The following is a 23,408-nucleotide window of genomic DNA, read 5'->3' on the forward strand; positions in this document are numbered from 1 at the left end:
AAATTCTCTCTCTAGGAAGACACCAGTCTGAGCAACAAACATTTTGTTCTTAGTGGGATTAAAGAAATAATATCCTTTAGTTTCTTTCAGATACCCCACAAAGATACACCTTTCAGATTTGGGTTCAAGCTTAGTAGACGTCTGACGTTTTACATAAGCTTCGCAACCCCAAATTTTCATAAAAGACATACTAGGACGTTCCCCAATCCACATCTCATATGGCGTCTTTTGAACCGATTTAAATGGAACACGATTTAGTGTGAAAATAGCTGTTTCAAGTGCATGTCCCCAAAAGGAAGTTGGTAGATCAGGATGACTCATCATGGATCGAACCATGTCTAATAGAGTTCGATTTCTTCTCTCAAAAACTCTATTTCATTGAGGAGTACCGGGAGGAGTAAGTTGTGAGACAATCCCACATTCCTTCAAAAGATCATCAAACTCTAGGCTCAAATACTCTCTACCTCGATCAGATCGAAGTGTCTTAATAGTTTTGCCTAGTTGATTTTGTACTTCATTTTTGAATTCTTTAAACTTTTCAAGGGCCTTAGACTTATGGCGCATGAGATAAACATACCCATATCTACTGAAATCATCAGTGAAAGTAATGAAGTACTAAAATCCACCTCTGGCTTGTGTATTTATTGGTCCACATACATCTGAATGTATTAAGCCTAGTAAATCATCAGCTCGTTCACTTTTACCAGTAAAAGGAGATTTAGTCATTTTTCCTAATAAGCAAGATTCACATACTTCAAATTGTTCAAAAACAAATGAATCCTAGAGACCATCTTTATGGAGTTTGGATATGCGTTTCTCACTTATGTGACCCAAACGACAATGCCAAAGATAAGTTTGATTTGAGTAATTTATTTTAGATCTTTTAGTATTTATGTTGTAAATGGGATTCATTTGATCTAAAATATAGAGGCCATTAATCAATTGTGCCAAACCATAGAAAACATTATTGAGATAAAAGGAACAACAATTATTCTTAATTATCATTTCAAAACCAATTTTGTCTAAACAAGAAATTGAAATAATGTTTTTAGTCAAACTGGGCACAAAATAACAATCCTCTAAAATTAAACCAAGTCCAATAGGCAAAGATAAAGTATATGTTCCCACGACTAATGCAAGCAACTCTTGCTCCATTTCCAACTCGCAGTCCACATCTCCTCTAGCCAAAGTCCTACTCCTTTGTAGTCCCCTGCATGAAGTACAAATATGAGAACCACAACCAAGATCTAATACCCAAGAAGTAGTAGTTGATAAATTAATATCAATAACATAAATACCAAGCAGACGTTCCGCTTGCTTTGGCCTTCTTGATTTCCTCAAGATAGACAGGGCCCGCTTCCAATGTCCAGTCACACCATAATGAAAATAGTTTCCTTCCTTAGACACCCCACCTTTAGGTTTCAGTGCAGCTTTTCCTTTTCCAAGATTGGGCTTACCTTTGCCCTTAGGCTTTGTCGGGACTTTGGCCTTTCCCTTGCCCTTATTGTTACGGACCATCAGTATGGGCTTGGGTCCAACCTTTTTCATGTTGCCTTGATGAGTTCGTAACATGCTAAGCAATTGTATAGAGTCTTGTCAATTTCATTCATATTGAAATTGAGGACAAACTGGCTGTAGCTATCTGGCAACGATTGTAGAATAACATCAATGGCCAACTCTTGGCCCAATGGAAACCCAAGCTTAGACAGGCTTTCAATATAACCAATCATCTTAAGGACATGAGGTCCTACTGGGCTTCCTTCAGCCAGCTTACATTGGAATAGGGCCTTAGAGATATCGAACCTCTCTTGCTTTGCTTGCCCTTGATATAGTTCTTTCAAGTGCTCTATCATATCATAAACAACCATATCCTCATGTTGCTTTTGAAGCTCAGGATTCATAGTGGCAAGCATAAGACATCCAATGTCTACCATATCATCGAGATGCTTCTTGTAAGCATCTTTATCAACCCTCGAGGCATTAGCAGGTGGTTCATCAGGAAGTGATTTTTCAATGACATATAATTTCCGTTCTTGTTTGAGGACAATCCTCAAGTTACGGAACCAGTCAAGAAAGTTCAAACCATTCAATTTGTCCTTCTCAAGGACCAATCGTAATGAGAGTGTATTAGTGTTTGCAGCCATAATATATCTACAACAATAAAATATGCGTGTGAATAAATTTACCAAGTTTATATCAATCATTAAAAGGACTTTATTATATGATGTTTCCCACTATTCTATTTCAAAATTAATAACCCTCATATATTAATTTCGGAAAGACTTTCTTGAAAGTATTTCTAGTGGGTCAAGGATCCATATTTCACCTACTCTTAAGTCAGCTTTGGCTTTACTCTCAAGATTATGGTTATTTAGGTAAGCAAAACTTGCTAATTACATCATATGTAACTCTTACAATTTGGTGAACAATCTTGTTCTAGTCATCTTATGATTTATCCAAATTACTTGCCTCTAGGTTTCTAATCCTATTAGAGTAACCTAGTTAAGTCATTAACCAATTTTTAACCAGCGAATATCACTTGTTTATTCTTCGCGTTTAACCAAGATAAATACTAGTACTTCACTTTGGCAAAACCTACATAGTATTGATCGAGGCCTTAACGAGGGCATAAATTTGGAAGGCCATGTTGACTTAATATTTTAATAGAGGAATTTTATTAGAGTGTTACATTTCACCAATTATGGTCTACTTTAGTCCATTTAATCTTTTAATTGATCTCATCAATTAATGGGGTTTATTATTACCAAATTTGCATGCTTTAGACATCCATAGCATCTCATACATGACTAAGTAAAGCAATAAATAAATGCAAGTTATAGCCCATAAACTATGGTGGTTTAACCCAAGCCAATGGGAGAACCAAAAGGGAACTTAAAGGTGTAATCCGTTTCACAAGCTGTCGATCCACACTAGTCGGCCCATCTTCCTTTTCGTCTAGTCCACAACAACTTTTACAAATTACAAAATTTAGAAACTCGTTTTACATACGAGGGAGTAAGATGAGAAGAGAAATACAAAAGAATTGTAGTAAGGCACGACACGCAGGCTGTATTTATAAAATTACAATCTTTTATCAAATGGGTCATCGGGCTATAACTATGCATTTCAAACACCGTGCATTTCAAAAATAGCATATATCATTCAACGTTTTTGTCAAGTGAAATATTAAAATATCCTTTCAACCTTTTTATGGCCCATTAAGTTTTATTTATTACAAAACATACTGGAAGATGATGGGGATCTGAGGCGGTCGAAGGGAGCGGGCCGAATGAAACCTCACTATTTGATAACTTTTATCAACAGAATCGTGTTTTTAGGATTTTAATCCTTGAGGTTTCATATCGGAACAACCCTTTGTTCCACTGGCCAGTAAACTCTTACTGGAAATTGTAAAATCACTGCTACATTATAACAGATTTATTAAGGTTTACAGCAATAACATAAAATCGAAAAGGCCATAACACCATGATTAACATTTAATCACTTATCGAAAGGAACAGTTATCAGATTCTGCTTAAACGATTTAAACAGAAAAACATAATAAAATTAAAACATGCATCTCATACAATTGCATCATCCAAGTATTTAAACCCGAGTCCGTATCACACAAGTGTTTCTGATACCACTGTTGGAACGCGGGTGCTCCAAGGCGCAGCGAAAAATAAAATAATTAAAAACATTCCGGTGATCCAAACCATGGATCCATGTGTAAGGAACGTATCGGGGTGATAAAAGGTTTCGAAATTACCAAAACTTCAATATGAGTAGACAGCGACGCCTAGGAAACGGGAATCCTGAACCATTATCGAACCAAGCCGCAACCTTTTCGATGTCAACCTCTACGTAGTCCACCCAGTTGACAATGAACGGTAGAAAAATCTCAGAAACTATTTCAGTGATTTTTATGCTTGACGACTGATAGACCCTTTAGCATAGTTTCGGGCTTATTTATATATTATCTCTTTAGGGTTTTTACCCTTGCCATATATAACACCCTTTTAATTGGTATATCTTTTAATGAATATTAATTCATTAAAATTAATCAACATAATAGTCATCATTAAAATAAATATAATAATGTTTAACCGAAAATTATAATTACATTAATTATAACAAAGATTTCGTTAAACTATATTTATTTAAACTTATATCTGAACCAAATTCATATACTAATGAAATTATGTTCGATTATGTGTACAACATCCTTGTACATATAGTATGTTCAACAATTTGATTTCCCAATTAAATTAATTCTATAATTAATTTAATTCATTTGACAATCAGAATACAATACCAACTATGTTTTACTCATTTCATTTCAACCATAGGGTGTGACCCTATAGGTTCTTGTAACGTTAGCAGTAATATTAGAACGATTCTAATGTTACAAACAATGAGTGACATCTAGCAATGCATCATTGCTAGTGGCATCTAGCAATGCATTATTGCTACCTAAGTTACAAGAAGTCATGATTCGACATAACCTTTTATGGTTAACCTTTCATGCATTAATCCTTAAGTCCTATATCTTTGGAGTGGACACAAGTCATGGAATAGTCACACTTGCATAGTCCATCCCATGTTTCTTGATACCTTAAGTGAACTATGATACACAAATAAGTATGACATCTCATATCAACTTATTTGAGCATGGCCATGCATTTCTAGTCTCACTCAATCAAGTGGCCTAAGATATTACTCCCATTATGTAGGAGGGACTTATCCTATATTGATCAACCATATCCCTCTACATAGATTGTGGTATATCCAACATTAGTCTTTATAGAATAACCAGTTACGATGTTTGTTTGACTATATCAAAATATACAACTCACGATGTTGGGATAATGATGATCTCAAGTATGAGGATCATATACATATTAATCACTTTGAGTAATGTTGTGAAAATTACATAATATGCAAGAAACATACTCATAGCAGGTCAGTCCAATATGTTGTTCTCTAACACAGATATTCATGCATTGATTTTGACACTCCATATCAATGACAACTCTTTATCATCAATCAACTATATGTTAGTCTTAATGCATTATTGTTGTCCTAGCCAAAAATAATACTTGACTAAGGATCTTTTAAGAATAATCATATTATTCTCAGGACATTATTATAAAACAGTTTATTTATATACACAGAAAAGAAACTGAAATAATAATGGCAACGCCTTATATCAACAAATGAAAAATCAAGTATGTTATTACAACCATATCGTGATTGATCTTTGGGCATACTCTTACAGTTGTCCTATAATGGTTATAGTTCAATTTGTGTACAGCCATGAATGGTGGCTTATGTTGATTATATGATTATGCATGTGCCTATGTCATGGAGATGAGGCTTGTGATTGTGTGTATGTAATGAGTTATATTGTTGGTGGTGAATGCTTGATGGTTTAATTGAGATGAGATGATGTGTTGATAACTAAGGCTTAAATGTGTGATATGGGAGTAATCTTATAAACTTTGATGCATGAGAATTAGGAAATTTGAGCTTGACTAAGCATGATGTTTTAAGTATGTAAAATATGATATGAGGTTACCATGACCTTGTATTGTTTATGGATGATTGAATGTTCAAATGTGCCATGTTAATGGTCAATAAAAGTAAGCATGTGAGTTTGTTATTGAGGGTGGAAAATAGCCTAAAAATTGTCCATATGGGTCGTGTGTCCCCTGCATCATGTACTTTAGTTTCGAATTGGCCACACCGGTTGTGACATGTCTCAACTATGTGAAGGACACGGCCTGGAGGCTCTAGCATGCGCCTTGGTCATATGCCCTTATTTTTGTGATGACGTCATAAATAGAGAGTTACATGGGCTAAGGACACAGGCGTGTCCCGAGCCACACAGGCGTGTCCCGAGCCACACGGGCGTGTCCCGAGCCACACGGGCGTGTCCCGAGCCACACGGGCGTGTCCCGAGCCACACGGGCGTGTCCCGAGCCACATGGGCGTGTGACCCTGTTTCATGATGAAATTTTCTAAGTCTTCAAAATGTTTCCAAAGTTCTCGGTTTAGTCCCAAACTACCCCCGATGTATGTTTGGGGCCTCTTAGGCCCGTATAAGGGATGTTATGCATGTGTATGAAAAGTTTTAATTTAGATGAAATTTTATGGCCTGGTTTTGTATGAATGTTTTGATGTAAGTCTGGTAATGCTTCGAACCCTGTTCCGACGTTGGATACGGGTAAGGGGTGTTAGACAAAGCTTTTCTGAAATCATCGTGCTTACGCCATAAGTTTTAAAAGCTTCCGCAACAAACACTGCGTTAAAAATTTGAGAAACTAGTACAATTTATATTTTTCTTAAACAACTTGAGTTTTCACAAGGAACTAGTCATTCTAACCTTCTATCTAGAATCTAAATTAGTTTTTATGAAAATTGGATTTATTTTTTTCAATTTGTGTTATTGAAAAACACTCCAATGTCACATCACAGAGTCGGCCATAACGTCTAGGCTAGATTTGGGGTGTTACATTTAGTAGTATCAGAGCAAGGTTGCAAAACTCGATTATGGATTTGAGTTTTTCAAAAGCATGGAAATTTTGACAAAATTGGTTTAAATGGTTTAAAATGATTGTCTGGAAATGTTTTACTGAAGGAGTGGTACACCTAGTTTCCACGTCGATCCGATAAGTCTTTTGATTGTTTATACTGAAATAAGAATATAAAAATGTTATTACCGAAACTACTTAGGTAGTAAAATTATATTGAAACTCTTTAGTTAGAGCAAACTACGAATCGTAGTAAGACTGCGAATTACGAAAATGAACTCTGAAATAATACAGTTCATTAAACATCTGTAATAATCACTGGAATAATAACTGATTGGCAAAAGATTTTTAATACAAATAAAAGCGCGAGTGGATAATGAGCACTAGAGGTACTCGTGGTAGAGGCCGTGGCAGAGGTCATGATAGTGCTCGGGCTGGGTCTTCGTCTTTTGGACACCAGCCTAATGAGGAAGTTAGAGAGGCACCAGCTTCACCTATGGCTGAGGCAGGGTCTCAAAATTGAACAGCTGGGGATGACGCACTATCCCAAGCAATGTTGAGGATTCTGGAAAGGGTTGCTGGGCTTGGTATTGGTAATGTGGGCCTTGGGTTAGTTACAGAACGACTCAGGTCTAACTGGGCAGAAATATTCAGGGGTATTGCTAGAGTCGACCCTAATGTGGTTGAATATTGGATCGAGGCCACAGAAAGGATCATGGACGACCTTGACTGCACCCTGAGCAGAAGCTAAAGGGTGCAGTATCTCTACCGTAAAAGAGGGCACTCAAGCCGATCGTTTAACCTGGGAGTTTTTCAAGACTACTTTCCAGGCTAAATATGTGGGTGCTAGCTCTATGGATGCCCGTAGAAGGAAATTTCTAAACTTAACTTAGAGGGATAGGACAATGGTTGAATATGAGGCTGAATTTTTACGATTGAGCCACTATGCACGTGGGATAGTGGCAACAGAATACAAGCAGTGTGTTCGATTTGAGGATGGCCTCAGGGATGGTCTAAGAGTTTTGATAGCTCCTCAGAGGGAGTGGGATTTTGTAGCACTGGTTGATAAGGTAAAGATTACCGAGGATGTGACGCGTGTTGAGTGCCAGAATAGAGAGAAAGGCAGAGGTAAGAGGGATGCTGAGCCCTCAAATTCTTTTCAGAGGTTTAAGAAAAAGCCTAGAGCTAATGGACCAATCAGAGTTAGGACCCCTGTTGTTGCTGCTGCTACTACTGGACAGCATTTTTGTGCTGATTGTGGAAAAAGCCATCAGGGCGAATGTTGGAGAAATTTGGGTGCATGTTTGAGATGCGGATTATTCGCAGAGGCCCGAGTGGATGCAAGCTACTGGGTTGGGTAATGTAAAATGGGGCGGTCAGCAGCCACCGAGAGGCTGTGGTCAGGCCAGGGGTGGAAATGGTGTAGGTTGTGGTCGTGGAGCACCAGGCAGAGGTGTTGGTCATGCTAAGGCAAGGCAGCCGGCGTTGGTTTATGTTGTACGTTGCCGAGAGGACAGAGATGCTCTAGATATCATAACGGGTACATTCTCTATCCATAATGTATCTTATACTGCATTGATTGATGTTGGGTCTACGCATTCATACATAAGATGCTCTGTGTCAGAGATATTGGGTATTATGGCTGAAAACACTATGAGTGAGATTACTATCTTAAGTCTACTAGGACAGTCTGTTCGGGTAAATAAGTTGTTTAGAGAGGTTCCCTTGGAGATACAAGGAGTTGTCTTTACGGTCGATCATATAGAGCTGCCTTTCAGAGAATTCGACTTAATACTGAGTATGGATTGGCTAGTTAAACATCGGGTAAGTTTGGATTGTGCCACTAAATGGGTTGTACTTAGAATTGAGGCAGATGAGGAGGTAGTGGTAATTGGAGAACGACAAAACTATTTGAGTAATGTAATTTCTGCGCTAAGAGCCAAGAAGTTGGTGCGCAAGGGTTGTGAGGCGTTCCTGGCCTATTTCAGTGTTTCAGATGTCAGGGACTCTTCGGTAAGAAATATCAGGACTATTAAGGATTTTTTGGACGTCTTTCTTGAAGAATTATCAGGGTTACCTCCAGAACATGAAGTAGAGTTTGGGATTGAGCTCCTTCCTGGTACGGTTCCAGTGTTTATTGCCCCTTACAGAATGGCACCGAAAGAGCTTGTGGAGCTTAAGGCCAAGATTTAGGAGATATTGGACTGTGGGTTTATCCAACCTAGTGTGTCTCCGTGGGGAGCATTAGTCTTATTTGTGAAAAAGAAAGATGGATCCATGCGTATGTGCATCGACTACAGATAATTGAATAAGTTGACCATTAAAAATAAATACACTCTACTAAGGATTGATGGTCTGTTCGACCAACTATAGGGAGCAACGGTTTTCTCTAAAATAGATCTCCGGTCAGGGTATCATCAACTGAGAGTTAAAGAGGCCGATGTGTACAAGATGGCGTTTAGGACTCGTTATGGTCATTACGAGTTCCTGGTAACGCCTATTGGACTGAAAAATGCACCGACAGCTTTTATGGATCTGATGAACAGAGTGTTTCAACCCTATCTAGACCGGTTTGTTGTAGTATTTATCGACGACATACTGGTGTATTCGAAGACTGAAGATGAATATGATGAACATCTGCGGGTGGTTCTACAAATCTTGAGAGAGAAACAATTGTATCCCAAGTTCAGCAAGTGTGAATTCTGGTTACGTGAGGTAATGTTTCTGGGTCATGTGGTATCTACTGAGGGGATTAGGGTTGGTCCTCAAAAAATTGAGGCTGTTTTAGATTGGAAGTAACCTAAGACTGCATTGAAAATTCGTAGTTTTCTGGGGCTGGCTGGGTATTATCGAAGATTTGTAGAGGGGTTCTCTCTGGTTGCTATGCCCTTAACTAAGCTGCTATGTAAGGGCATACCTTTTAACTGGATTGATGAGCAATAAGGGAGCTTTGAGAAGCTCAAGAAAGTTTTGACTGAGTCTCCTGTCTTGATTCACCCAGGGTCTGGGAAAGAATTGATAGTTTACAGCGATGCATCACACGTTAGTTTGGGTTGTTTGTTGATGCAAGAGGGTAAGGTGGTAGCTTACGCATTGCGCTAGCTTAAGGCGCACAAGGTGAATTACCTAACGCATGACTTGGAGTTGGCCGCTGTGGTATTCGCATTAAAAATTTGGAGGCATTACTTGTACGAGGAGAAGTGTATCATTTACACGGATCACAAGAGCCTCAAGTACACTCAGAAGGAGTTAAATCTTAGGTAGTGTAGGTGGATCGAGCTGCTTAAGGATCATGACTGTATGATTGAATACCACCCTGGTAAGGCCAATGTGGTGGCCGATGCACTGAGCTGTAGGGCTATGACTGATCTAAGAGCGATGTTCACTCGTTTCAACTTATTCGATGATGGTAGCTTGTTAGTTGAGCTCCAAGTTAAACCGGTCGCGGATGGAGTAGATTAAGGGTAAACAGTTGGAAGATGAGTCATTAGGTCTTGGTTTTGTCGATTGAGAATGGTAGTCTTGTGGATTTTGGGTTGAACAATGAAGGGGTACTTTGTTTTCGAGGCAAAATTTGTGTACCTAAGGATATTGATTTGAGGCGATCTATATCATGAAAGAGGTATATAGTAGCCCCTATGCTATGCACCCTGGTGGAAATAAGATATCAGAGATCTTCGTGAGATATATTGGTGGTCGGGTCTTAGGCGTGAGATTATCGAATTTGTGGGGAAATGTCTGACATGCCAACAGGTTAAAGCAGAACATCGCTTGCCTTCAGGTTACTTCAAAGAGTTAAGATATTGATATGGAAGTGGGAAAAAGTAACTATAGATTTTGTAAGTGGGCTACCCCTAACGCCTTCCAAGAAAGATTTAATATGGGTCATTGTGGATCGGTTGACCAAAATTGCCCATTTCATACCGGTTCATTACAAAATTTGGCTAAGCTATATGTATGCAAGATAGTGAGACTGCATAGGGTACTAGTTTCTATAATATCTGACTGAGATCTTCGCTTCACATCTTGGTTCTAAAAGAAATTACATGAAGCTCGGGGGTACGGTTGGACTTTAGTATTACGTTCCATCCTCGCATGATGGTCATCGAGAGGGTGATTGAGATCTTGGAGGATATGTTAAAGAGTTGTATAATTGACTTCTGAGGTAGTTGGGAGGATTACTTGCCGCTAGAAGAGTTTGCTTACAATAGCTATCAGTCTAGCATACAGATAGCACCTTATGAAGCGTTATATGGTTGTAGGTGTCACACTCTATCATGTTGGACTGAGTTGGGTGAGCAGCGTATTTTGGGTCCTGAGCTAGTATCCGATACCGAGGATAAGGTTAGATTAATTCAGGATCGACTAAAGGCAGCATCAGACAGACAAAAGCCGTATGCGGATCTTAAACGTAAAGAAATTGAGTATTAAGTGGGAGATTTTGTCTTTTTAAAGGTCTCACCATGGAAGAAGGTACTGAGATTTGGGCGTAAGGGCAAGTTGAGCTTAAGATTTATTAGGCCTTACCGCATTTTGAGACGAGTAGGACCAGTTGCCTACCAGTTAGAGCTACTTCCGGAATTAGAGTGGATTCATGATGTGTTCCATGTCTTTATACTGAGATGCTATCGTTCTAATCCTTCGCATGTTGTGCCGGTTGAGGAGATTGAAGTTAAACTAGATATGACTTTCAAGGAGGAGCTAGTCCAAATTTTGGATTGAGAGGTAAAAGTCTTGAGAAGGAAATCAATTCCTCTAGTGAAAGTTCTTTGGCAGAATCACAGTTCTGAGGCGGATACGTTGGAACTTCAGGAGGCGATGCGACATCAATACCTTCACCTATTTTGATCAGGTAAATTTTGAGGCTGAAATTTCTTTAAGGAAGGTAAAATTGTAACGCCCCAAATCTAAAAAACCCCTGTTGAATTATTTTTGTGTGTGGTGGCATGAGAGTATGTTTGCCTTAGTGGTTTAGTGTTCTGGGGCATCTGAGAAGTCATGGGTTCGAGCCTTAGCTTGGGAAAATTTTTGCTTCTACTTCAATAAACCCTGGTTTTCTGATAGTAGGCTTCTTAAAATGTTGTGGGTAAGGCATGACATGAAGTTCCTGCTAGTCTGGTGGTATGTGGCGTGTTGGAGTTTGTACAGGTCTTGAGTTTGAGACTTGCCATGTCCAGGTGTGTTTTATTTTGTTGCCGTGTGGATGGTTGAGTATCACTAGAACTCTTCTACTTGGTCGATTGGGTTGTTGAGGGAAGTAAGGGATCATGGTAACTAAAATTGTGGAGAGATTTTAGGAGAGGGTTAAGGGGAGGAAAAAGTGGAGAGTAAAGTGTAGAGGAGTTGTGGCCGAATAGGGCATTCACTACTTAGGATTTCGACTATGGGTGAGAAGTGATCAATTCATTTAGGGTTTTTGCAAATTGTGATGCTTTTCACTCTTCGCTTCTGAAGCTGAGCTTTAGTTTCTTTTCGTGCATCTTTTGGTAGGGTGCTTCAGTTCTTCCTTTTTCCCTTTCAAGTTTGTCGAATAGGCCTATTACCCTCGCCTCTGTTTCGGTTTTGAGTAAGTACTTCTTGACTCCTTTTCATCTTTTCTTTTCCCTTCACTCTAGTCTTCCTTGGTCTAATATCCTCCTTCCTCCCTCTCCCTGACTCCAACGTTACCCTTTTAACCAAATACTTTCAGCATTTGTGGCCATTTCATCTCTTCCTCTCCTCTCAATCGTGCTATTTCTCTTGCTAGAACCAAATATCTCTTTTGTTACTCGGGCAACATCTAGGCTGGAGTCTAGGCAGATTATTGGTTAGTCGTTCCTCTTCTCAAGTTTGTGATTTCTTTTTCTTCTATAGGCCGAATGGATCCTATTCATTCACCCTTATTTCACCTTAACGACTGTCACTTAATTCTGTGGTTGCTGAAAGTTGCTAGGGGCGTGATCTCCACAGTCAAGGGGTTAGGTCGGTTGTTCTTTCACAACAAGTGATCTTTTCGCTCGTGGTAAGTACTTTAAGTAGTGATTTTATTGATAAGGGATTATAACTTCTGATGAATCGACTAACTGTTTTGTAAAGGTTAAAGCTTTGGAGAGAGTACGTTGGCTTTGGAGCAAGAGGGGTTCTGCGATAGTTCGTTTGGTAAGTAGCGATGATTCAGTTAAAGTATTTGCAATACTATGTTTTTTGGATTAACCGCAAATATGAACTAATGGTGGAGTTTTTGTTGTGAACCATAGGTGCTTTAATCTCGGAGGTGTTGAGGCTACAGTTTCGTTACAGGTGTGTGTACAACACTACCATTAGTTGTGTAACAGCAAAAGTTGAAATGCCGAAAAGTGGGCTTTCGGTACCACACAGGTGTGTGACCGCCTGTGTGGCAGGCCGTGTAACCAAACATGGCCATGTGGGCAATGAGATCGCCATGAGCGTTCTTATGGACCAAAATGATATTGGGCCACGATGGGCCGAACTGGGCCGTGTGTGCCCAATGGGCTTCTAGGCTCCACATGAAAAATGGCACAAAATATGGAAAATTGTGGGCCAGGCTGTGTAAAGTACACGGCTAAGACCATTTTTGGGCTATGTGGGCCATATGAGAGTATGGGCCCACATGGGCCCGTAATATGGGCTATAGGCCCATTATCACTGATTGTCTATTAAGGTTGCACGGGTCACCTGAGACGACTGTGGACCCACTGTTGGGTCAGTAAGTATACTTAGACCCATATTGATGAAATGACCATTATACCCCTGGAAGGTAAATTGACTGATATACCCCTATATGATGTATGACTGTTGAGCATGCCATTTTTACTGTATACGCATTGATATTATGTTGCATTGCATGGGGGTGGGATTCTTTGATTTTGTAGGAAGTGTATTGAGAGCTATAAACCTAATACTGTTAGCTTTATTGCAATTACTGTTTTACTACCGAAATCGGTATGACTTGGTATGTAGGGTTGGGTGGGTCGATTTTGTAACACCCCATCCCCGATACCGTCGCCGGAGTCGGACACGAGGGGTTCTAGGACCAACTCTCATGTGTCACACAGACTATTTTTCACATTTCCAGCCTAGCTGGCAAACTGCATCCCTGTCACCTTAAAAATCATATCTCGAGTTCCAGAACTCAAAAACCAGTTCCGTAAATTTTCCCTGAAACTAGACTGATAATTCCATCTACACATTTTTTTCTAGAATTTTTGGTCAAGCCAATTAGTACAGTTTATTAGTTAGAGTCACCCATGTTACAGGGGTCGACTACACTGACCTTCGCACATTACAACCTGGATATCTTCTCGTACAGAGCTTCAATGCTCATGTCATTTGTTTCTAATGAAACTAGACTCAAAAGGGAATCTGCACATATAAGGCACGACTTCTAATTACTTTTGGATAATTTATGGTAAATTTCCAAAGTCGAGACAGGGGATCCAGAAACCATTCTGGCCCTGTCTCACGAGAACTTTAATATCTCTCAGTATACTGCTCATATGGTCATTTCGTTTGGTCCATATGAAAATAGATTCATCAAGGTTAAATTTCATAGTTTATTCACTATTTAATTCTACTTCTACTATTTTTAGTGATTTTTCAATCTCATCTCACTGCTGCTGCCCGCAACAGTTACTGCAGTAGACTATGCCAATTTCGTGAATCTTTCCTTGGCCTTACTAATCATCCATCATACATGACACAAATTATGGCCACCTTATCAAAATTAAAATTTCTAAGACTCGTGGCTATAGGTTCTAGCATCCCACTCGACGACCACATAGGCCATTTTCACATGGCTGAAAGTTTACAACCCGCAATTCAACAAAACATAATAGCCTATACATGCCAAATGTTCTCCTAGTTCAACTACGAAGACCATACCAAAAATTTCCAGCCGGTGTGATGACTTCAACGACGGTTCCGAGCATGCAAACGATACGAGTCCAAGAGACCTAAAATGGGTGACAAGAAAACACCGAGTGAGTTTATAACTCAGTAAGTCATAAGCATTCGACAACCACCCATTAATAAAGTTATCACAACATGAAACAGTAAACGAAGCTAGGTACTCCATCCATATCGAAACTTAACCATAATTCCTCGAACCTTTCGGTTCAATCTCATACCAAGTCATACATCCACATTTCAAATTCTATACAATAAGATATTTGAGGCATTTTCACACACCAACTCATTTTCACCACAATCATACAATTGCAATCATCACATAGATTTAAAGCTTACCAAGCTCAACCCCGAGCATGAACATATTGCCTATTCGTCATGAGCTCAAGGTACTTACCCGATCCGCTGTCCGGATTAACTCGATAATGTCGCACACTCAAGTGCCAATTGTAATGCAAGAGCATATAGTGAATCCGCACACTTAGTGCTATATACATTCAGCTCGCACACTTAGTGCTATATAATCAAACTCGCACACTTAGTGCTGTACAATTTTAAACCCGCACACTTAGTGCCAATCTTGTCACCGTGTCCATTTATACCCGCACACTTAGTGCCGAGACCAATACCTTATGCATTTTGCTGCCTTTATACATTCAACAATGGCATCATTCCATACACATACATTTCCATTTACACATCAACTCATTTAAACACATTTGCATATATATTATGATCATTTAAATCAACACCAAATATATGCTTAATGACTTACCTCGGATGTTGTCGAACGTCTTCAACGGCTATTCAATTACTTTTTCTTTCCCCTTATCCAACTTCGATCCTTTAAGCTCTTGAGCTTGTTTAAGAACAATTGAATTCATTTAATTCCAATTCAAATAGACGATTTAATATAACACATGTATATTATAAGGTTGAGGTACATATGACTTATTGGTTAACTATCAAACACCATACGCATATATACATATATTCTCTAGTCATGCACAACCCAACATCTTACTTGGGCATTAACAACTTTATAGATATATGCATATCTATGTTAAGGCCGAATATATATATTTAACACATTCTACAATTATGGTTATTTATAATGACTAACACCGTTTTATCTCAAGTCATACTCATAAACACATCCATCCAAATACATTCGTACTTAAACATTATTCAGACTTAACACTCATATCACATTTATAAAACTACAATGTTCGAATATACCTATACTTACATTACTTAAACATCAACCCTCAATTTCTTTGACAAAGCACATTCCGGAAATGATAAGACAATATAATGACCTTTAATCCAACTTATAATTCATTTACATCACATTCCAAGCATTCACTCTATTCTATCACTTAAAATACAAACATTACTCAATAACTTCCTAGTTCAAATTCGGCAATTACACATACACACACAAGCCGATTTCTTTTCCTACCACCCAAACCACCTATATGAACATTTAACTAACTCATACTTCACCCATCCACAATTACTCATTCAAACGTGAAGAAGGTAATCAAATTTCTTCACTATCAACCATGGCCGAATGCTTCATTCACCACCCAAAACCAAAATTTTAGCATGGGCTAATTGAAGAACTTAGTAAATAACTTAAGTTAAGCTAAAATCCCAAAATCTAACAAGAATTACTAACCTTGTTTTTGAGCTTAAGATGACCGAATGCCATATCCCCCTTCCTTCTTTAACTTTCGGCTCCTAAGGTAGAAGATGAACACCAATATTTTTTTTTTCAATTTCCTTTCTTCTATTCGGCCAAGGCACCCAAGGATGAGCAACAAATTTTCTTCCCTTTTTTTTTCTTTGTTTCTCACGGCAAAAGAGCATCCACACCCATTTTTTTCATCATTTTCTTTTTTTTTCCATTTCTTTATTCTCCTTACATCATGCACTAGGCCAACATGTCTAGGACATGTTTTCCTTGCCCATCACCTAGTCATGGCCGGCCACTCACCTCGGAAAAGGGGTTATTTGACATGCAAGGACAACCCTTTTCCCACATGTATTAATAGGCCACCTTATATTTGCCTAGCACATTTCTAAATTTTCTCACATAAGTCCTAATCACTAAAATTCCCCTATAATTAAGCAAAAATTCAATAAAGAAATTATCACACATGCATATTCACATATTTAGACAGTAACTATCATACTCAAATAATTTAGTGACTCGGTTTAGCGGTCCGAAACCGGTTTCGACTAGGGTCACTTTAGGGTGTCACAACTCTCCCCACTTAAGAAATTTTCGTCCCAGAAAATCTTACGGTAAATAGGCTCGGGTATCGCTCTTTCATAGAGTCCTCAAGTTCCCAAGTGGATTCTTCCATTCCGTGTTTATGCCACAACACCTTCACTAATGGGATTTTCTTATTGCGCAACTCTTTTACTTCACGCATCGAATGCGAACCGGCTCTTCTTCATAACTCAAATTAGGTGAACCTCGACCTCGGATGGAGTGATTACGTGCGACGGTCGGACCTATACCGTCAAGCATCGAGACATGGAAAACGTTGTGGATCTTTTCAAGCTCGGGGTAAAATTAATCGATGACGCCATGGTCCAACTCGTTCGGATACTTCATACGGACCGATGAACCTCGGACTCAATTTGCCCTTACGGCCAAATCGAGTATCTTTTCCAAGGCGCAACTTTAAGAAACACTTTATCTCCCACCGATACTCGATGTCTTTACGTTTCAGATCCGCGTCGACTTCTCGACGATCGGAGGCTATCTTGACTCTCACGGATTACTTTCACTTTCATTCAGCATCTTTAATCAAATCCACCGAAAATTTTGCTTTCATCGAGCTCGGTCCAAAACAATGGTGTACGGCATTTACGACCGTACAAAGCCTCGTAAGGTGCCATCTTAATACTTGATTGAAAACCTGTTGTTGTGGCGAATTCAATCAAAGGCAAATACCATTCCATGAACCATCGAACTCGAGGATGCAACATCTCAACATATCCTCAAGTATCTGAATTATCCGCTCGGATTGACCATCGGTTTGGGGGTGAAAGGCGGTCTGAAATGCAACTTGGTACCCAAAGCTTCTTGCAACTTCTTCCAAAATCGCGAGGTAAATCTCGGATCTCTATCCGACACGATGGAAATAGGCACCCGTGTAATCTCACAACTCGAGAAACGTACAATTGGCTAGTTTGTCCATTGAAAAATCCGTGACGACGGGGACAAAGTGAGCCGACTTAGTCAATCTATCTACAACGACCCAAATCGCATCCTTCTTACTCACGACATTGGCGGTCCGGATACAAAGTCCATTGTGACTCGATTCCATTTCCACTCGGGTATCGTGATCGGTGAAGTAATCTCAAGGCACTTGATGTTCCGCTTTCACTTGTTGACATATTGAACATCTCAAACAAAGTCGGAGATGTCTCGTTTCATACCATGCCACCAAAACTGACGTTTCAAATCGTTGTACATCTTCGTACTCCCCGGGTGAATTGCCATTCGACTACTATGAGCCTCGCTCAAAATCATCGAAACAAGTTTCGAATTCCTTGGAATACATAATCGTCCCTTGAACGTCAAGCAATCATTGTCGTCAATCTGAAATTCCGATTCTTCATTTGAAACACATTCGGCTCGCTTAGCGACCAATTCAGCGTCGACCTTCTGAGACTCAAGTATTTGATGAATCAACAACGGTTTGGCCTCTAATTCGACTACTAGCACCTCCTCGGGTGAAATGGATAGGTGAGCATCCATTGCTCTCAAAGCAAACAGTGCTTTACGACTTAAAGCATCGGCCACCACGTTGGCCTTTCCCGGATGATAATCAATGATGAGTTCATAGTCTTTCAATAACTCAAGCCAACGTCTTTGTCGCAGGTTTAAATCTCTTTGAGTCATCAAATATTTAAGACTCTTGTGGTCCGAATAAATATGACACCTTTCTCCAAACAAGTAATGCCGCCATATTTTCAAGGCGAGCACTATGGCTGCTAGTTCTAGGTCTTGGGTCGGATAGTTTCTCTCATGCGGCTTTAGTTGTCTCGACGCGTAAGCCACAACTCGACCTTCTTGCATCAACACACAACCTAACCCAAGCAAGGATGCGTCACTGTAAATGACAAACTCTTTACCGGACTCGGTTGTACTAGCATGGGGCCTCGGTTAAATAGATTTTAGTCGATCGAAACTTTCTTGACAGCGTTCCGACCACTCGAACTTAACATCTTTTTGAAGTAGTTTTGTCAACGGTGCAGCTATCATCGAAAAACCCTTTACAAACCGTCGATAGTATCCGGTAAGCCCCAAAAAGCTCCTAACTTCGGTAATATTCCTTGGAGGTTTCCAATTGACTATGGCTGAAATTTTGTTCGGGTCCACTCGGACACCCAATGCGGACACCACGTGCCCCAAAACGCTAACCCCTCTCAACCAAAATTTCACATTTACTGAACTTTGTGTAATACTGCTTATCTCGTAAAATTTGCAACACTAGCCTCAGGTGTTCAGCATGTTCAGTTTCGTCTCTCGAATAGACCAAAATGTCATCGATAAATACAACTACAAACCGATCCAAGTATGGCCTGAAAATTCTATTCATTAAATCCATAAATACCGCAGGGGCATTAGTGAGCCCAAACGGCATCACCAAGAATTCGTAGTGACCGTACCTCGTTCTAAAAGCAGTTTTGGGTATGTCCGATTCTTGGACCCTCAACTGATAATACCCCGACCTCAAATCTATCTTTGAAAACACTGAGGCTCCCTTTAATTGATCAAACAAATCGTCAATTCTTGCAATTGAACCTTCAATTCCTTTAATTTCGTTAATGCCATACGATACGGAGCTATCGAAATTGGAGTGGTACCAGGTACCAGTTCGATGCCGAACTCTACCTCTTGAACAGGTGGTAAACCCGGTAATTCTTCGGGAAAAACATCCGGGTATTCACAAACCACCGGCACAGATTCGGGTTTCTTTTCTAACTCTTTGTCATCAAGTACATATGCAAGGTATGCTTCGCACCCCTTTCTTACATATTTCTGAGCCATCATTGATGACATTACGGTGGCAACCCTTTAGGTCCGTAGACTCAACTCGGACTATCTCGTTATTTGCATTCCTCAGATCAATGGTTTTCTTTTTGCAGTTCACCACTACCTCATGTACGGTGAGCCAATCCATTCCAAGAATAACATCAAATTCGTCAAACTGCAAAAGCATTAGATCGGCCGGAAAACAAGATTCTCGAATTATTAGGGGGCATCTCTTGCACACTTTCTCAACAAGTACGTATTGACCCAAAGGGTTTGACACCCGAATTACGAACTCAGTAGACTCAACAGGTAGAGTCTTACTGGATGCTAAGGTTTCACATACATATGAATGAGTAGAGCCGGGGTCAATCAATGCAATCACACTAGTATCAAAGAGAGTAAAAGTATCAGTGATAACGTCAGGGGAGGATGCCTCCTCTCGTGCGCAGATGGCATATGCTCTAGCAGGAGCACGGGTCTCGGATCGAACAGCCGTATCAGAGGCTCCTCTCTGATTACCACCCCTACCTCCAGAAATTCTCGAGGGTCTACCTCTAGCCGTCGCCCCACTAGATCTTGCACCTTGCATCTTATTCTTCTCATCTAGCTCCGTGCAATCTCTAATGAAGTGGTCCTTCGAACCACATGTGACAGCCCAAAATTGACCCTAGTCGGAATGTGGTTTCGGTACCACAAAACCGAGGTATAAAAATAATTTAAAATTTATTTTGATGCCTATAATATGTGTGTGCTCATGTGTGAATTTTGAATTTCTTTGATTTAGTTAATTTGATTGTGAATTGAAAGAAAAAGGACACATGTGAAAGGATTTAAAAATATGTAGCTAATTTCAAGAGGTTAATAAAGGAATGAAGCAAAATAAATGGAGTTGCATGTCAAATACTCCATTTATTTTGAATGAGTGGCCGGCCATGTCTAGATTATGGGCAAGGGGACATGTTTCCAACATGTTTAGTTAGTGCATTATGTAGAAAGAATTAAGAAATGAAAAAAAAAAAAAGAAAAAATGAGCATGGATGCCCCCCCATGGTGCCGTAGCTAGAGAGAAAGAAAGAAAAAAAAAAGTTGTCATTCATCCTTTCTTTGAGCAAAGACTAAGAAAGAAAAACAAAAAAAATTGTTCATCTTTTCCCCTCCTTCCTTTGGCCGAAATTCCTAAGAGGAAGAAGAGATTTTTGCTTCATTTTCTTTGTTTAGAAGAGATCTAGAAGGAGATTTGGCTAAACTTGCATCAAGATTAAGGTATGTATGAGGTTGTGTCATGAGATTCATGCTTGTGTTGGTTGCTAATTTGATGTGCATGTTAGCCATGGTTCAAATCCTTGCTATGCCATGAAAAATGGTATTTGGCCAAGGTTGATATTGTGTTAAAGCCATTGCATGCTAAATGTGAAGCTTGTTGATGATGCATGTAATGATGGATTGACTACTCTTGAAATTTCTTTTTAGTATTCTTGAGTAGGACATTGAATTCTTTGTTTAACCATGACCGAAGTTGAAAGAGTATGGTTGTGATGTATTCGCCATGGTGCATTCATGAGCATGATTTATGCTTGTTACTTGATTGGTAAAATTTGTGTTTGGATGGGTATGAACCCTTGAGATTGACCTTCCACCTATATGTGTATACATGTTTGCACATGATGTATTGGCATGACATATATACGATTTCAAGGTATATATTTGCTTGTGATGATGTTTGGTTATGAAGTACATGAGAGATGTGTATTGAGCTACAATATGTAATGCGTTAGTTAGTAAAATGCATGCTGTTTTGTGTGGTATTAAGTGCATAATTGGCCTCAACATGGACATGCATATTCGCCACATGAGGGAATTTGGTGTGCATGCATTCGGTTAGAGGCAAGCATATTGATGCCTATTCTTGGCTTAGAAAATTCGCTAAGAGGAATATTAACTAATGTGTTGAGTTCGATTCGTAATTTCGTACATATGCGACTTTGATGCCTAATGAGCATATATATTGGCTAGGCATCTTGAATTCCTCTTTCGATGCTCAAATGATAAAACCAATTTATTTGTTAAATTAAGCTCAAGAGCAAAGGGGAGCTAAATCCGATAAGGGGAAGGAAAAAGTCGTCGAATAGCCGTCGAAATCGTTCGACCACGTCCGAGGTAAGTTTTCGAGTATCGAAACTTAGATTTTGATTCGATTGAATGAAGTAATAACCAATCAAATTTGTGCCTTTGTATGTGGCCATTGAGCCGAAATGATATTTTTGCTAAGTGAATTGTGCATAAAAGTTGTGTTATGAAATTGAAACAAAGATGTGTATGAATGTTCGAGGGATATCCGGGCTAAGCCCGAAGGCAATTGTGCAAATTGTGATATCGGGCTAAGCCCAAGGCAATTGTGCGAGTTATGATATCCGGGCTAAGCCCAAGGCAATTGTGCGAAGTTATGATATCCGGGCTAAGCCCAAGGCAATTGTGCAAATTGTGATATCCGGGTTAAGTCCCAAGGCCTTTGTGCGGGTTACCATAACCGGGCTATGTCCCAAGGCGTTTGAACAGTAGCTATATCCGGATAAACTCCGAAGGTATGTGATTCGAGATCTTTGAACTTGCTGTAAAAATTTTCAGTTAATACGCTTGTGAAATTCCCAACGACAAAGACGCGTTTCGTGTGTGCTTTGCACACTATGAGTAAGTGTATGTGCGTATTCGCTCCGATGATAAATGAGTTATCGGCCTTGACTAAGCCGTTATTAGTGTATGAATATAAGAGTTGGGATTGTGAAGTAAGCATGTCTTTGAGAAATTGTGCATATGAATTATTGTTTAGCTACTTGAATGCTATGCTTTGGTTGTGTGTATATTATGGCTCGAAACTTACTAAGCATAAATTGCTTACTCCGTTTCTTTGTTTCTCTGTTTATAGATTTTGCTCGTTAGCGATCGGATTCGGGATCATAGAAGTTGAAGTCAACCACACTATCAAAGCCCTTTTTGGTACTCCTTTAGTCGAGTTTTGAATATGGCATGTATAGGACTACCCTTGTTTGTTAAATATGTGGTGATGTAAGTATGTACTACCATGCGAAAATGGCTCGAAAAGGAACATGAACTTAGAATAATTGTGGTTTGTATGTATATATTTGGTGTCATGATGTGGCTATGGCTTGGAAATGGGAATGTTGGTCATATGATCAGCCATTGGCATGGTTAAAATGATCATATATGAACCTATGTATGGCAAAGACTAGTTAGTTCATGGAGACTACCAAATAGGTAAGACCTACCTTAAAAACAGATGCTGCCAGCTGCAGTGACGTGAATGTGAAAAATCACCAAAATTAGTAGAAATGGAATTAAATAGTGAATAAGCTATGTAAATGAACCTTGATGAGTCTATTTTCATATGGAAGAAACGAAATGGTCATAGGAGTTACATGTTAAGAGATATTAATGCTATTGTGAGACAGGGCCAGAACGGTTTCTGGGTTCCCTGTCGCAACTTTAAAAATTTACTATAAATTATCCAGAAAGAATTAGGCGACATACCTTATATGTACAGATTCAATTTTGAGTCTAGTTTCATTAGAAACAAACGACACCAGTATTAAATCCCTGTACAGAGAGATATTCAAGTTATACCGCGCGAAGGTCAGAGCAGTCGATCCCTGTAACATGGGTGACTTTAACTAATAAACTGTACCAATTGGCCCATCCAAAAATTCTAGAAATAAATCCATGGTTGGATGTATGAGTCTAAATTCAGGGAAAATTTACGAAACCAGTTTCCGAGTTTTGAAACTCGAGATATGATTTTTAAGGCGACGGTGATGCAGTCTTCCAGCCTGACTGGAAATGTCAAATTGGTGGGCAAACCATGTGAACTTGGCTTGTTAATCCCTCGTGTCCGACAC

At 39.4% G+C, this 23,408-nt stretch overlaps 2 protein-coding genes across 2 annotated transcripts; one reads left to right on the top strand and one right to left on the bottom strand.

Moving 5' to 3' along the window:
• Positions 1-1,544: 1,544 nt before the first annotated feature.
• LOC128280421 (uncharacterized) lies at positions 1,545-2,144 on the bottom strand. The gene has a single exon (XM_053018571.1). The coding sequence runs from the start codon at positions 2,142-2,144 to the stop codon at positions 1,545-1,547; it is 600 nt and encodes a 199-aa protein (XP_052874531.1).
• Positions 2,145-6,909: 4,765 nt separating this feature from the next.
• Positions 6,910-8,726, top strand: LOC128280423 (uncharacterized). Its single transcript, XM_053018574.1, has 3 exons — positions 6,910-7,038; positions 7,571-7,747; positions 7,860-8,726. Exons 1-3 carry the CDS (start codon positions 6,910-6,912, stop codon positions 8,724-8,726), a joined length of 1,173 nt encoding a protein of 390 aa, XP_052874534.1.
• The last annotated feature ends 14,682 nt before the right edge of the window (positions 8,727-23,408 follow it).

This window comes from Gossypium arboreum, chromosome 1, assembly GCF_025698485.1.
Source record: "Gossypium arboreum isolate Shixiya-1 chromosome 1, ASM2569848v2, whole genome shotgun sequence".
Taxonomy (NCBI): Eukaryota; Viridiplantae; Streptophyta; class Magnoliopsida; order Malvales; family Malvaceae; genus Gossypium; species Gossypium arboreum.

Coding starts and splice junctions, on each gene's coding strand:
- LOC128280421 (XM_053018571.1), bottom strand. CDS start 2,144: ATGGCTGCAAACACTAATACACTCTCATTACGATTGGTCCTTGAGAAG.
- LOC128280423 (XM_053018574.1), top strand. CDS start 6,910: ATGAGCACTAGAGGTACTCGTGGTAGAGGCCGTGGCAGAGGTCATGAT. Junction 7,039..7,570: donor CAGCTTCACCTATGGCTGAG/GCAGGGTCTCAA, acceptor ATAGCTCCTCAG/AGGGAGTGGGATTTTGTAGC. Junction 7,748..7,859: donor CAATCAGAGTTAGGACCCCT/GTTGTTGCTGCT, acceptor GATTATTCGCAG/AGGCCCGAGTGGATGCAAGC.